The 16,360-nt window shown below is 40.0% G+C and overlaps 1 protein-coding gene across 1 annotated transcript in view; it reads right to left on the reverse strand.

The window, feature by feature from the left end:
* LOC128639941 (lysosomal acid lipase/cholesteryl ester hydrolase) overlaps positions 1-16,360 on the reverse strand; it is an 84,506-nt gene that overhangs the window by 36,488 nt on the left and 31,658 nt on the right. The window contains exons 4-5 of the mRNA XM_053692211.1: positions 11,560-11,758; positions 10,728-10,837 (exon numbers count right to left, since the gene is read on the reverse strand). Coding sequence (XP_053548186.1) covers positions 10,728-10,837; positions 11,560-11,758 — 309 coding nt within the window. The remainder of the gene's footprint in view (positions 1-10,727; positions 10,838-11,559; positions 11,759-16,360) is intronic.

Genomic DNA, 16,360 nt, shown 5'->3' on the forward strand with positions numbered 1-16,360 from the left:
AAAAAAAAGATAAAAAAAGAACCTTCTAAGACAGAAAATCTTAATGACAACTCCATGCATAAGCCCAAAAGGAGCCTTCTGCAAAACATAGAACAAGATGTAAACTCCAAGGAGGAGCACTAGATCTAAACACAGGCCTGATCTAGTCAAAGTCTGAACAAGACTGGACATATCGAAGGTCCATGAGCCTCTCAGGCAGTAAAACAGATAGGGCAGAAATCAGTCCCCTAAGGGAGCTAACAGAAGGCCCTTTCCCCAGAACACCCTGGAGAAAGGAAAGGATCCTCGAAAACCTGGCCTTATCCTAGAAGAATCCCCACTCTACATACCAGAGAATTAGTCCTGCACTCCTTATGATAGATGTGACTATACACCGGCTTATGAGCTAGAACGAGAGTAACAACATTTTTTCAGAAAAGAACCTCTCTTGGCTAAGACTAAGCGTTCAAGTCCACGCAGTCCGCCTCAGAGAGTCCTGGTTGTGATGAACACAAGGACCATGCTCCAGCAGATCCCTGTAACAAGGTCCATGGAGGCAAAGCCCTAAACTGCGTCACAACTCTAGATATAAATGGAGCAAACGGTCTTACCGACATCAGCTCCTGCTAGGATCGGCCATCCACAACAAAGAGCAACATGGTCGAAAAGAAGAAGGTTAAAAGAAACCGCTAAGGAATGCTAGATGTCTAGCATATTCAGGATGAAAAGGCCGGAGCCCCACCTGGGTTCAAACCCACCTTCTGCTACAGAAGCGGTGGAGCTAAAACCGACGCCTTGAAAGCCTGATCAGCTTCCTCATCCAACACAAACATTCAAGCAGGGAATGATTGTAGGGGACATTCGAACCTGAAGACTACGCTCATAGATAGGGTCGCTGGCAATGAGCCAACGTGGACTTCCGCCTACCACCAAACACGAGACCCCCCGATTAGCAGGAGGAACTGTCCTTCTTCAAAAGAAGGACTCCCCACTGAAAGATCCCAACTGGTACAAACTCAGAAGAGCAAATCCCCCAAGTACAAAGCTCGCTGAGGAACCAAAGGAATAGTTGGAAGGAAACTCCCAATCCACTGACCTCCCTAGGACACTCTCTCCCCACGACCAGGTTAAAACCACCCCGGGAGAACTAAGAGAAAAATTTCTGAGAACAGGAAGATCTGAACGGAGCACTGGGATTTGATTTCCCTCACAGGTATTCCATGTAAGATTGTTAAGACAGAAACACCAGCAACATGCCAAAGTCACAGCCTCGGCTGTGTCTATCACTCTCCACCCGCGCATCCCAAAGACCAGAAGGAGGCTGGAGGGCATAACCCAATGGAACATTCGCACAGGATGAAAAGAAAGCTGCCACAGCAGGATTCAATGCTAAGCTTTCAGCTTGATAGGCAGGGTAGATAAAAATCCCTGTCCCTAATACCAAACAGCATCCAGATCCACCCTGGTGTCGACACCAGCAACTCAGGTCTAGATCCAACTCGGAGGATCGAAAAGACACGAGAAATCCCTAAAAGTCTATTAGCAGGCGAAGGTAAGAAACCCAGAAAAGTCGAGACTCGGGAACCACCAAAAATCTGGAAGCAGGATACTGCCACCTTAAACCCCAGATGCCAAGAAGGATCAGAACGAGGTTTACTGAAAGATACGGTTCCTAAGAACCGAATTTGCACAACAAGGATGAAACAGGAAAGGGATCCTTCTTCCAAAGGAAGGAAGGGAGAACCTTACATTCTCCAGCGAAAAGAAGAACTGAAAAGCTCTGTTCAATATCATAGAACCCAGTTAGGACGAGAAGACCCTCCCCCTATTAGGGCATACACCAACAGTGGGAGAAAAAATCCCGCAATGTGATAGATACCAGGACAATGACTCCAAAAGGTCCCTGACAAGACAAATGTCCAGAAAAAAAGCCTAGTTCCGGTCTCTAGGACCCATAGATCCATATGATCCAGTATCAAGCACCCATTCCAGATAATACCTAAACAGGTCCAGCCTGTGAACTAGGATAGATGGGCCTGCTGTACCTGGACCGGAATCTAGAAGAGAAAGCTCTTTCTCCTAAGTAGAAAGAAGGAACAGACCTAACTAGTATCCACAACAGGGCCTGCCTGTCATCTAGGGTACAACGTTTCCTCTAAAATATTGGGGGAACTATCATCCTGAGCAGATATAAGCTTCCACTGGAAGTCTCCAACAATCTCGACTATCAAAGTCGATAGTATCAAAAATCCCATGTGACGAAACGTCTTTCTAAGGAGAGTTTCTAAAACAATCCAGAGTTAAAAAAAACAAAAAACTATCCGGAACGGAATAGCAAAGAAAAGGGCAAGTGCCCACAGTGATAAGCTGAAAAGGAGTGTGTAAACAAAAACAGGTCCTGCCTGTCACAAGACAGAACCCCCCATAGAGCTCAGAACTGGGATTCTAAATAAACGAAAAAACTAAAGTAAAACAAGACGACAAGGAATATCACCATCCTCCACTCTTAATTAAGATCGTTATCTGATTTAGAGGGCTGAGATTCCACTGACAGAGCAGTACTGGAAACCTCTAACATCGCCAAAACATCTCTCAGAAGTAAAGGCAGGCGTGCCAATTTAAATCTAAATGCTAGGCCCTCTGCAGTCGGAGAACCCAAGTCAGCAGACTCTCACCCTGGAGGTTCTCCCTCTGAAGTCTCAGAGGGAACCACATCCCCAGAGGAATGAAAATAACCTGTACGTTCCATATCAGCCTAAGAGCCTGAACGTTCTTACACCAAAGCAGTCAATATCACTTAACAAATATGATTAAAAAACCCCACTGTTCAATAATCCCCCTCAGGAGATATTAACCCTTGATTCCATAAAGATAAAGAAGTCCCACTGTGACCGTGTCTTCTATCGTTAACATGTGTGTAAAATACTGAAACGATCTTACCGGAATCTATGCCGTGGAACAGTGACACTGTCCTTCAAGTTTGACAGATTGTAGCAGCACTTCTGACATGGACTTGAGTTAAGAAAGCAGGCAGCGAAACTCGTCAACGCTGATTGCATAAGGAGCTGTTAATATGAGTCTGGATGTGTTTGCAGAAAGACTCTCCCTGCATCTCCAGACTCTAACTTTCGACAATGCTTTCACTGAGAGGCTGACAAGACTACTTAAAACTCCAATCCCATCTCGAAGAGTACTACCCTCCATAAGGAACTACTCCGAAATCTTCTGACACTTCTCTGCCAACCTCCTGTGACAAAAGGCAAAGAATGACTGGAGGATGAGGGAAGTGGGGGAGGTATTTAAGCCTTTGGCTGGGGTGTCTTTGCCTCCTCCTGGTGGCCAGGTTCTGTATTTCCCACAAGTAAGGAATAAAGCCGTGGACTCTTCATATTAAGAAGGAAATCATATTTTTTTACACCTAACTTCTAACAACAGCATGAAAACAGCTCTAGAAACAGAAGGAAGACAACAAAATATTTTAAATACTTTGCTAAAACTATGATAGAACCACCCATATAGGATTAACTTATACCTGATTAAAAAGAAGTTCTGCTCCCCTCCATGAGAAGGAAGATATCCTTGTGGCTATAAAATTATAGGTCATATTTTTATACAAGGACATTTACATGATTATGTGCCACTGCCCGAGTAATAGGGGAAGACAAGCCCAGTTGTGACCAGCAAATTACTCTCAGCTTGTACTAATATGTAGAATGTATACTGGGAAAGTATAAAAAAGTGATCTAATAAAGGTGGGTCCATTTTGTTTTCATCATGTGTTCATAAAATAATGGTATAGTTTGAATCTGCTGCAAACCCCCCAATATTTTATATGTGTGGGTTTCTTACTGAAAATTATACAGTATGACTTACATGTGAGCAGTATCTAAAACTTTCAAGACAGCTTAACACAGGAGTGTGACATGGCTAAGCAGTTAAAAATGTCTGCATCATAAGACTACTTTTTATTTTCATACTTAAAAGGGACATAACTCATATACTAAATCACTTGAAAGTGATGTATCATAACTGTAAAAATCCGACATGAAAATATTACCTGAGAATCTATATGTAAAAAACAGAATTTATGCTTACCTGATAAATTACTTTCTCCAACGGTGTGTCCGGTCCACGGCGTCATCCTTACTTGTGGGGATATTCTCTTCCCCAACAGGAAATGGCAAAGAGCCCAGCAAAGCTGGTCACATGATCCCTCCTAGGCTCCGCCTACCCCAGTCATTCGACCGACGTACAGGAGGAATATGCATAGGAGAAATCATATGATACCGTGGTGACTGTAGTTAGAGAAAATAATTCATCAGACCTGATTAAAAAACCAGGGCGGGCCGTGGACCGGACACACCGTTGGAGAAAGTAATTTATCAGGTAAGCATAAATTCTGTTTTCTCCAACATAGGTGTGTCCGGTCCACGGCGTCATCCTTACTTGTGGGAACCAATACCAAAGCTTTAGGACACGGATGAAGGGAGGGAGCAAATCAGGTCACCTAAATGGAAGGCACCACGGCTTGCAAAACCTTTCTCCCAAAAATAGCCTCCGAAGAAGCAAAAGTATCAAATTTGTAAAATTTGGCAAAAGTGTGCAGTGAAGACCAAGTCGCTGCCTTACATATCTGATCAACAGGAGCCTCGTTCTTGAAGGCCCATGTGGAAGCCACAGCCCTAGTGGAGTGAGCTGTGATTCTTTCAGGAGGCTGCCGTCTGGCAGTCTCATAAGCCAATCGGATAATGCTTTTAAGCCAAAAAGAAAGAGAGGTAGAAGTTGCTTTTTGACCTCTCCTTTTACCAGAATAAACAACAAACAAAGAAGATGTTTGTCTGAAATCCTTAGTAGCCTCTAAATAGAATTTTAGAGCACGGACTACGTCCAAATTGTGTAACAAACGTTCCTTCTTTGAAACTGGATTCGGACACAAAGAAGGTACAACTATCTCCTGGTTAATATTTTTGTTGGAAACAACCTTCGGAAGAAAACCAGGCTTAGTACGCAAAACCACCTTATCTGCATGGAACACCAGATAGGGCGGGGAACACTGCAAAGCAGATAACTCAGAAACTCTTCTAGCAGAAGAAATTGCAACCAAAAACAAAACTTTCCAAGATAATAACTTAATATCTACGGAATGTAAGGGTTCAAACGGAACCCCCTGAAGAACTGAAAGAACTAGATTTAGACTCCAGGGAGGAGTCAAAGGTCTGTAAACAGGCTTGATCCTAACCAGAGCCTGAACAAAATCTTGAACATCTGGCACAGCTGCCAGCTTTTTGTGAAGTAAAACAGATAAAGCAGAGATCTGTCCCTTCAGAGAACTTGCAGATAATCCTTTCTCCAAACCTTCTTGTAGAAAGGATAGAATCTTAGGAATTTTTATCTTGTTCCATGGGAATCCTTTAGATTCACACCAACAGATATATTTTTTCCATATTTTATGGTAAATTTTTCTAGTTACAGGCTTTCTAGCCTGAATAAGAGTATCTATTACAGAATCTGAAAACCCACGCTTTGATAAAATCAAGCGTTCAATCTCCAAGCAGTCAGTTGGAGGGAAACCAGATTCGGATGTTCGAATGGACCCTGAACAAGAAGGTCCTGTCTCAAAGGTAGCTTCCATGGTGGAGCCGATGACATATTCACCAGGTCTGCATACCAAGTCCTGCGTGGCCACGCAGGAGCTATCAAGATCACTGAAGCCCTCTCCTGATTGATCCTGGCTACCAGCCTGGGAATGAGAGGAAACGGTGGGAATACATAAGCTAGGTTGAAGGTCCAAGGCGCTACTAGTGCATCCACTAGAGTCGCCTTGGGATCCCTGGATCTGGACCCGTAACAAGGAACCTTGAAGTTCTGACGAGAGGCCATCAGATCCATGTCTGGAATGCCCCATAATTGAGTTATTTGGGCAAAGATTTCCGGATGGAGTTCCCACTCCCCCGGATGGAAAGTCTGACGACTCAGAAAATCCGCTTCCCAATTTTCCACTCCTGGGATGTGGATTGCAGACAAGTGGCAGGAGTGATCCTCCGCCCATTGAATTATCTTGGTCACTTCCTCCATCGCCAGGGAACTCCTTGTTCCCCCTGATGGTTGATATATGCAACAGTCGTCATGTTGTCTGATTGAAACCTTATGAATTTGGCCTTTGTTAGATGAGGCCAAGCTTTGAGAGCATTGAATATCGCTCTCAGTTCCAGAATGTTTATCGGGAGAAGAGATTCTTCCCGAGACCATAGACCCTGCGCTTTCAGGGGTTCCCAGACCGCGCCCCAGCCCACCAGGCTGGCGTCGGTCGTGACAATGACCCACTCTGGTCTGCGGAAGCTCATTCCCTGTGACAGGTTGTCCAGGGTCAGCCACCAACGGAGTGAATCTCTGGTCTTTAGATCTACTTGAATCGCCGGAGACAAGTCTGTATAATCCCCATTCCACTGTCTGAGCATGCACAGTTGTAATGGTCTTAGATGAATTCATGCAAAAGGAACTATGCCCATTGCTGCAACCATCAATCCTATTACTTCCATGCACTGCGCTATGGAAGGATGAAGAACAGAATGAAGAACTTGACAAGAGCTTAGAAGTTTTGATTTTCTGACCTCTGTCAGAAAAATCTTCATTTCTAAGGAATCTATTATTGTTCCCAAGAAGGGAACTCTTGTTGACGGGGACAGAGAACTTTTTTCTATGTTCACTTTCCATCCGTGAGATCTGAGAAAGGCTAGGACGATGTCCGTATGAGCCTTTGCTTTTGACAGAGACGACGCTTGAATCAGGATGTCGTCCAAGTAAGGTACTACTGCAATGCCCCTTGGTCTTAGCACCGCTAGAAGGGACCCTAGTACCTTTGTGAAAATCCTTGGAGCAGTGGCTAATCCGAATGGAAGTGCCACAAACTGGTAATGCTTGTCCAGAAAAGCGAACCTTAGGAACCGATGATGTTCCTTGTGGATAGGAATATGTAGGTACGCATCCTTTAAATCTACCGTGGTCATAAATTGACCTTCCTGGATGGTAGGAAGGATCGTTCGAATGGTTTCCATTTTGAACGATGGAACCCTGAGAAATTTGTTTAGAATCTTGAGATCTAAAATTGGTCTGAATGTTCCCTCTTTTTTGGGAACTATGAACAGGTTGGAGTAAAACCCCATCCCTTGTTCTCCTAATGGAACTGGATGAATCACTCCCATTCTTAACAGGTCTTCTACACAATGTAAGAATGCCTGTCTTTTTATTTGGTTTGAAGATAATTGAGACCTGTGGAACCTTCCCCTTGGGGGTAGTTCCTTGAATTCCAGGAGATAACCCTGAGAAACTATTTCTAGTGCCCAAGGATCCTGAACATCTCTTGCCCAACCCTGAGCAAAGAGAGAAAGTCTGCCCCCCACCAGATCCGGTCCCGGATCGGGGGCCATCACTTCATGCTGTTTTGGTAGCAGTGGCAGGTTTCTTGGCCTGCTTACCCTTGTTCCAGCCTTGCATCGGTCTCCAGGCTGGTTTGGGTTGAGAAGTATTACCCTCTTGCTTAGAGGATGTAGAACTTGAGGCTGGTCCGTTTCTGCGAAAGGGACGAAAATTAGGCTTATTTTTAGCCTTAAAAGACCTATCCTGAGGAAGGGCGTGGCCCTTTCCCCCAGTGATGTCTGAGATAATCTCTTTCAAGTCAGGACCAAACAGTGTTTTACCCTTGAAAGGGATGTTAAGCAATTTTGTCTTGGAAGACACATCCTCTGACCAAGACTTTAGCCAAAGCGCTCTGCGCGCCACAATAGCAAACACTGAATTTTTCGCCGCTAATCTAGCTAATTGCAAAGCGGCATCTAAAATAAAAGAGTTAGCCAATTTAAGTGCTTGAACTCTGTCCATAACCTCCTCATACGAAGATTCTTTATTAAGCGACTTTTCTAGTTCTTCGAACCAGAAACACGCTGCTGTAGTGACAGGAACAATGCATGAAATTGGTTGTAGAAGGTAACCTTGCTGAACAAACATCTTTTTAAGCAAACCCTCTAATTTTTTATCCATAGGATCTTTGAAAGCACAACTATCTTCTATAGGGATAGTAGTGCGTTTGTTTAGAGTAGAAACCGCCCCCTCGACCTTGGGGACTGTCTGCCATAAGTCCTTTCTGGGGTCGACCATAGGAAATAATTTCTTAAATATAGGGGGAGGAACAAAAGGTATGCCAGGCCTTTCCCATTCCTTATTTACTATGTCCGCCACCCGCTTGGGTATAGGAAAAGCATCGGGGGGCACCGGGACCTCTAGGAACTTGTCCATCTTACATAATTTCTCTGGAATGACCAAATTGTCACAATCATCCAGAGTAGATAATACCTCCTTAAGCAGTGCGCGGAGATGTTCTAATTTAAATTTAAATGTTACAACATCAGGTTCAGCTTGTTGAGAAATTTTTCCTGAATCTGAAATTTCTCCCTCAGACAAAACCTCCCTCCTGGCCCCTTCAGATTGGTGTGAGGGTATGTCAGAACAATTATCATCAGCGTCCTCTTGCTCTTCAGTGTTTAAAACAGAGCAATCGCGCTTTCTCTGATAAGTAGGCATTTTGGATAAAATGTTTGCAATAGAATTATCCATTACAGCCGTTAATTGTTGCATAGTAATAAGTATTGGCGCACTAGATGTACTAGGGGCCTCTTGTGTGGGCATAACTGGTGTAGACACAGAAGGGGATGATGCAGTACCATGCTTACTCCCCTCATTTGAGGAATCATCTTGGGCAACATCATTATCAGTGGCATCATTGTCCCTACTTTGTTTGGACACTATGTCACAATCATCACATATATTCAAATGGGGAGAAACCTTGGCTTTCAAACATATAGAACATCGTTTATCTGATGGTTCAGACATGTTAAACAGGCTTAAACTTGACAACAAAGCACAAAAAACGTTTTAAAATAAAACCGTTACTGTCACTTTAAATTTTAAACTGAACACACTTTATTACTGAATATGTGAAAAAGTATGAAGGAATTGTTCAAAATTCACCAAAATTTCACCACAGTGTCTTAAAGCCTTAAAAGTATTGCACACCAAATTTAAAAGCTTTAACCCTTAAAATAACGGAACCGGAGCCGTTTTTACATTTAACCCCTATACAGTCCCAGGTATCTGCTTTGCTGATACCCAACCAAGCCCAGAGGGGAATACGATACCAAATGACGCCTTCAATAAGCTTTTTCAGTGGTTCTTAGCTCCTCACACATGCATCTGCATGCCTTGCTCTCCAAAAACAACTGCGCATTAGTGGCGCGAAAATGAGGCTCTGCCTATGACTAGAAAAGGCCACCAGTGAAAAAGGTGTCCAATACAGTGCCTGCCGTTTTTTTAAAACAATCCCCAAGATTATAAGAACTATTAAGAGTTATAATCTGCCAAATATGCTTAGAAAGTAATCGTTTTAGCCCAGAAAAATGTCTACCAGTCTTTTAAGCCCTTATGAAGCCCTTTATTCTTTTACTTAACTAAGAAAATGGCTTACCGGTTCCCATAGGGAAAATGACAGCCTTCCAGCATTACAAAGTCTTGTTAGAAATGTGGCCAGTCATACCTCAAGCAGCAAAGTCTGCCAACTGTTTCCCCCAACTGAAGTTACTTCATCTCAACAGTCCTGTGTGGAAACAGCAATCGATTTTAGTAACGTTTGCTAAAATCATCTTCCTCTTACAAACAGAAATCTTCATCTCTTTTCTGTTTCAGAGTAAATAGTACATACCAGCACTATTTTAAAATAACAAACACTTGATTGAAGGATAAAAACTACATTTAAACACCAAAAAACTCTTAACCATCTCCGTGGAGATGTTGCCTGTGCAACGGCAAAGAGAATGACTGGGGTAGGCGGAGCCTAGGAGGGATCATGTGACCAGCTTTGCTGGGCTCTTTGCCATTTCCTGTTGGGGAAGAGAATATCCCCACAAGTAAGGATGACGCCGTGGACCGGACACACCTATGTTGGAGAAAAGGAAGATATTTTACCTCACAATTTCCTCAGCTCACCAGAGTAAGTGCTGTGTAAAAAGTTATAATTCAGCTGCTGTCCAGCTGCAGGTTAAAAAAAAAAAGGATGAAATGAACAGCAGCCAATCAGCATCAACAGTGCTGAGGTCATGAACTTTTTTACTGTGACCTCATGAGATTTCACTTAACTCTCATGAGATTTCATAGTAAACTTCCTTAAACTGAATAGGGAAATAACATAAGTGTGCATGAGGCTCACTCCCTTGTCCCGGGACAGGCATACTGATTTGCTGCTTAAAGTCAATTACAATGGGGTATGAATACTTAGGACATTTTGAGGTAAAATATATTTATTTTTTACATAGAGATGTTCCGGTGATATTTTCTAGTCAGCTTTTTACAGCTATGCTGCATCACTTTCAAGTGTTTCAACATTTAGATATCATGGCCCTTTAAGAAGGCATGTCCCTTTCCATCAATATATCTGTGGGAGCTAAAGAGGGCCCTCATGTGACAGTGAGAGTTAAAACGACATATCCTGCTAGTTTTAACCTCAACTAAAAACTACTTATTTCTAACTGAAAAATGCCCATTAAAATATCCTGCATCTTATAATCAAAATTAATAATGGGTATAAACTTACACTGGTATTTTATACAAATTGGATGCTTCTTCTATTGCAGTGTGATTTATATGTAAAAATAAACATGAATATCACCAGCTCTATAGAAAGGCACGATTAGTTTACTTACCTATTGTGGTACCCTGAGAATGGCCAATGTAATATATTTTCTCCTGCTTTGTTTTTTGTAAAATAAAGTTTATAACTGCAGGTAGATCTTGTTTCGCCATCTCATCATAACTGAAAAAAACATGATATTAATTTGCGTTATCTCTCCATAAATAAAACAGACAAATAATGATGCTAGATAAACGATTAATTGATAATAACTAAGGGATCGATCACTATTTTGTAGACAAATATATTGAATAATTTTCAACAGAAACATTCTTTTGATAAATAAGTTTATACGGTTTTTTTTAAAGGATTGTTAACAAACCCAATTAAAAAGGAACATGAAACCCATTTTTATTCCTTTGTGATTCAGATAGATCATGCAATTTTAAATAACTTTCCAATTGATTTCTATAGTCTAATTTGTTTTGTTCTCTTTGTGGAAAGGATACCTAGGTAGGCTCAGAAGCTGCTGATTGGTGGCTGCAAAAATATGCCTCTTGCCATTGGCTTTCAGCTAGCTCCCATTAATGCATTATTGTTCTTTCAAAAAAGGATACCAAGAGACTGAAGTAAATAAAAAAAAAACATAATTTATGCTTACCTGATAAATTTATTTCTCTTGTAGTGTATCCAGTCCACGGATAGTTGCACTTCCTGTTGGGGAGGAGTTAATATCCCATAAGTAATGGATGATCCGTGGACTGGATACACTTAACAAGAGAAATAGAAGTAAATTGGAAAGTTGTTTAAAACTGCACAATCTACTTGAATTATGAAAGAAATGAAAGCTTCCTTTAATTTAAAATATATCATATTTATTTAGGCTCATAGTACTAAAAAAATACCTAAAAGACCAGAACTCGTCCTCCTCTGGTGAAAGGGTTTTGTGTTTCTTAGACCAGGTGTTCCCTCGACTGTTTCCCATCCAAACATCATAACCGGCATCTGCTAGGATGAAACCCAAGCTATTGTTTGCAAGATTACTGACCCAGTTGCTACCATCTGCCAGCAAACCGTGCTGAAGGAAAACCACAGGTCTAGGGCCTAAAATAAACATAAATGTCTTAAGTATTCCAGGTAAGATCCATAATGTGATTTTTACTTACAATACAGAGTTCACAAATCAAAAACATATACATAAAGATATAGATATATATATATATATACATACATATACACACACATACATACACACACAGTATATATACATACATATACACACACATACATACACACACAGTATATATACATACATATACACACACATACATACACACACAGTATATATATATACACACACATACATACACACACACAGTATATATATATACACACACATACATACACACACAGTATATATATATACACACACATACATACACACACAGTATATATATATACACACACATACATACACACACAGTATATATATATACACACACATACATACACACACAGTATATATATATACACACACATACATACACACACAGTATATATATATACACACACATACATACACACACAGTATATATATATACACACACATACATACACACACAGTATATATATATACACACACATACATACACACACAGTATATATATATACACACACATACATACACACACAGTATATATATATACACACACATACATACACACACACAGTATATATATATACACACACATACATACACACACAGTATATATATATACACACACATACATACACACACAGTATATATATATACACACACATACATACACACACAGTATATATATATACACACACATACATACACACACAGTATATATATATACACACACATACATACACACACAGTATATATATATACACACACATACATACACACACACAGTATATATATATACACACACATACATACACACACAGTATATATATATACACACACATACATACACACACAGTATATATATATACACACACATACATACATACACAAACAATATATATATATATATACACACACATACATACATACACAAACAATATATATATATATATTTTTTTTTTTCCCTTTATAGTATTTTTTCCTTCTCTCTATTTAACATTGCTTACAACATTACAACACAAACATAAAAGTAAATTTATAACAAAAGTACGTTTTATACATGCTTTAGATATTAAAAAGTGCTTTGTCAAATATCTGCATACAAAATAACTTTTTAAAATCAATTAAAACCTCTTGAGTTTTGTTTATCTTATTTCCTCTAAGGGGTAGTTATATTTGAACTCCTACACTGATTAACCAATCACTGTGCAGCTTGTACTCTCCTGTATCTCTTGAACTTTGGAGAAGTAGAAAAGCAGTTATCATTTATTTGTATAGCACCGCAAAATTCTGTAGTGCTGGCTATGTTTCATATTTAAATTACTGGAAAAGCAAGCAAATTAAATTATGAAAGTGTACTATAAAGTTGTTCACTTACATAATGAAAGCTTTTCTGGGAAATTACATTTCAAGTTGTCTCTTTAAACACTAATGATTCCTATACTCTGCACGGACAGTTGGCATCAGACACTTTAGTCCAATCATGGACTGAGAATAAAGGCAGGATCGGCGCTATTGCACAATGCATTTTTAAATGCTTTAATAAACTATTATTCTGGCATTCTTTTCGATAAAAAAAAAAAAAACACATTAAGGGAATGAACAGTGGGGGTTGCAGACAGGATTTTCAACACAATTATGCTCTACAGCATTAAAACATTTAAATGTCAACACCATTAAAGGGATAGTCCAAATTAAAACTTTCATTATTCAGATAAGGCATGTAATTTTAAACAACTTTTTAATTTACTTTATTAATCAAATTTGTTTTGTTCTCTTGGTATTCTTAGTTGAAAGCTAAACTTAGGTAGGATCATATGCTCATTTCTATGCCCTTGAAGGCCGCCTCTTATTTGAATGTATTTGACAGTGTGTCACAGCTAGAGGGTGTTAGTTCATGTGTTTCATATAAATAACATTGTGCTCACGCACGTGGACTTATTTAAGAGTCAGCACTAATTTCCTGAAATGCAAGTCTGTCAAAGGAACTGATATAAGGGGGCAGTCTGCAGAAGCTAAGATACAAGGTAATTACAGAGGTAACGAGTATATTTCTATAAAAGTGTTGGTTATGAAAAACTGGGGAATGGCAAATAAAGGGATTTTTGCCGTTTACTATCCCTTTAATCATTTTCTGTACTTTATTGTCCCAAACGTCTGCAAACTCCTTAGTTATCTCTTAAATCATACCACTATTAAAAAAAACACATTGTAATCATGCAGCTATAATATAAGCTAGCCAGATTAGTGGTGTCTTACAAATATAAATGTTTCTTATATTTCAGGTGTGCTCAAACTTTTTTTTTTAGGTGGAGGGATAAATCCCATTATGATCACATTTATACTGAAAATAAAACCTCAAAATAACAGATTATAGTCACATTTTAGTTAAAACTTACATGGAAACGAGTAATTAACAAGGTTAGTTTAACCGCATATACTATTCATGTTTGCAAACTTCGCTAACAAATGATTGATGTCTGTTTTCTGCTAGGTGGTGCTAACGGACATGCACAAAAAAAAAAAACCTTGGAGAGAAGAATGTTGGCCCTTGGACCACAGTCTTGGCATCTGTTATATGCAATACATGGATAATAACACGGCCGTACAACACTTGGTGGCGCTCATGCTGTTTATGTAGAAATATGTAGTTAGGCAGCCTTAGTCTTCATAAGTCTGTCTCATAACTTTAATAACAATTGAATTGGTTGAACTTTAATATGTCTTTTTTAAATTAGTGGTACATTAAACAGGTTATTACTTTATAAATTGTACAATAAACAGACTGATGAGTTTATTGTAAAAAGCACAAAACTAACGTTTATAAGTCCTATGATTAATGCAGCTTTATTGTGCAAAAATAGTTTGTAATATCACCTAGCAAACATCAGATTTGCTCAGAAACATTTGTAAATAATGACCTCTCGGTTCCAGTGAGTAAATTCAAATATATTACAAGAGATTGATCAACATTCTACACAGTGCAACATCAGTTTTCAAATTCAGTCTTTCCAAGCAATAAGAAAACATGGTTTTCTAATAGTTTTTATATTACTTTGCAATGCGTAATTTTATCATATACTTTACATAGAATGGAATACCATTGGTGAGAATTCTCTATAAAAAAAACAAACAACTTGCACCATCTTTCAAATGATTAATACAACTATGAATTTGTGAGCTTTAACCTCTTAAATGGATACAAAACTGCAAAATGAAAATGCTCTAATGTGTTAGAGAATTGTATTATTGCACTATTTATTGCATATAGCTATGGGGGTCGAATCCAATCCTTCCAATGCTGAGTTTTTTTTGGCGACCAGTCACTTTTTCAAGTTCTGAGTGATCACATTCCAAATGATTAACACTAGCCATTCCCTGGTGGTCCGTGGAGGTACAGGAGTGTGCCCATCTAAGTAGGAAACATGCTGGCTATTCCGCGGCATTGGTCTGGCCCAGGAGAAACCAAATTCAATTGTGGTAGGTCCTCTCCCCTCTCTCGCGAGTCCAGAGCTCTCTGTGCGGCGGAGCGATGCCATGGTAACCCGCGCAATGCTCTGTCTGCCGGGCCTCGCGAGAGAGGGGGAGGACCTACCACAATTGAATTTGGAGTCTCCTGGGACAGACCCTGCACGGAATAGCCAGCATTTTTCACAGAATGGGCCCCCTTCACTGAGACAGGACAGCAGTAACCAGGGGGCCCACAGATAAAGCGGTACGAGGGGGGAGCAGTACCGGGGGCAGGAGGAGGATTGGAGGCGGCTCATTTTCGGCCATTTTGGTCCTCTTTCGGACGAAATGCGCAATGCACATTCTCTGCCGAAATTTCGGTGCATCCCTAATTTCCTGCCATGTAGTGTTTGGGTTTTAAATCTCTTTAAGCATGTGCAATACACTCTGAAGTGGTCACAGACACCATATATATATATATATCAATATATGGTCTAGTTTAATTTAATCTATATCACCACTATTGTATTGTCTATCAGTAGCGGACGGGACAAACATTTACATTATATATATATATATATTTAAAGGGACATGAAACAGCAACATTTTCTTAAAATGATTCAGATAGAGCATGTGTTTTTTTACTTCTATTATCAAATATGCTTTGTTCTCTTGGTATCCTTTCCTGAAGAGGAAGAAATGCACTACTGTGAGCTAGCTGAACACATCAGGTACTCTAATGGCAAGAAGCAGTGAGAGTGTTTTTTGTAAACGTTGTCTGAACAGTGAGAGTGGGTTTTTGTAAACAAGGTCTGAACAGTGAGAGTGGGTTTTTGTAAACAAGGTCTGAACAGTGAGAGTGGGTTTTTGTAAACGAGGTCTGAACAGTGAGAGTGGGTTTTTGTAAAGCGGTCTGAACAGTGAGAGTGGGTTTTTGTAAAGCGGTCTGAACAGTGAGAGTGGCTTTTTGTAAACGAGGTCTGAACAGTGAGAGTGGCTTTTTGTAAACGTGGTCTGAACAGTGAGAGTGGCTTTTTGTAAACGTGGTCTGAACAGTGAGAGTGGCTTTTTGTAAACGTGGTCTGAACAGTGAGAGTGGG

The sequence above is a fragment of the Bombina bombina genome, chromosome 9 (genome assembly GCF_027579735.1).
Source record: "Bombina bombina isolate aBomBom1 chromosome 9, aBomBom1.pri, whole genome shotgun sequence".
NCBI lineage: Eukaryota > Metazoa > Chordata > Amphibia > Anura > Bombinatoridae > Bombina > Bombina bombina.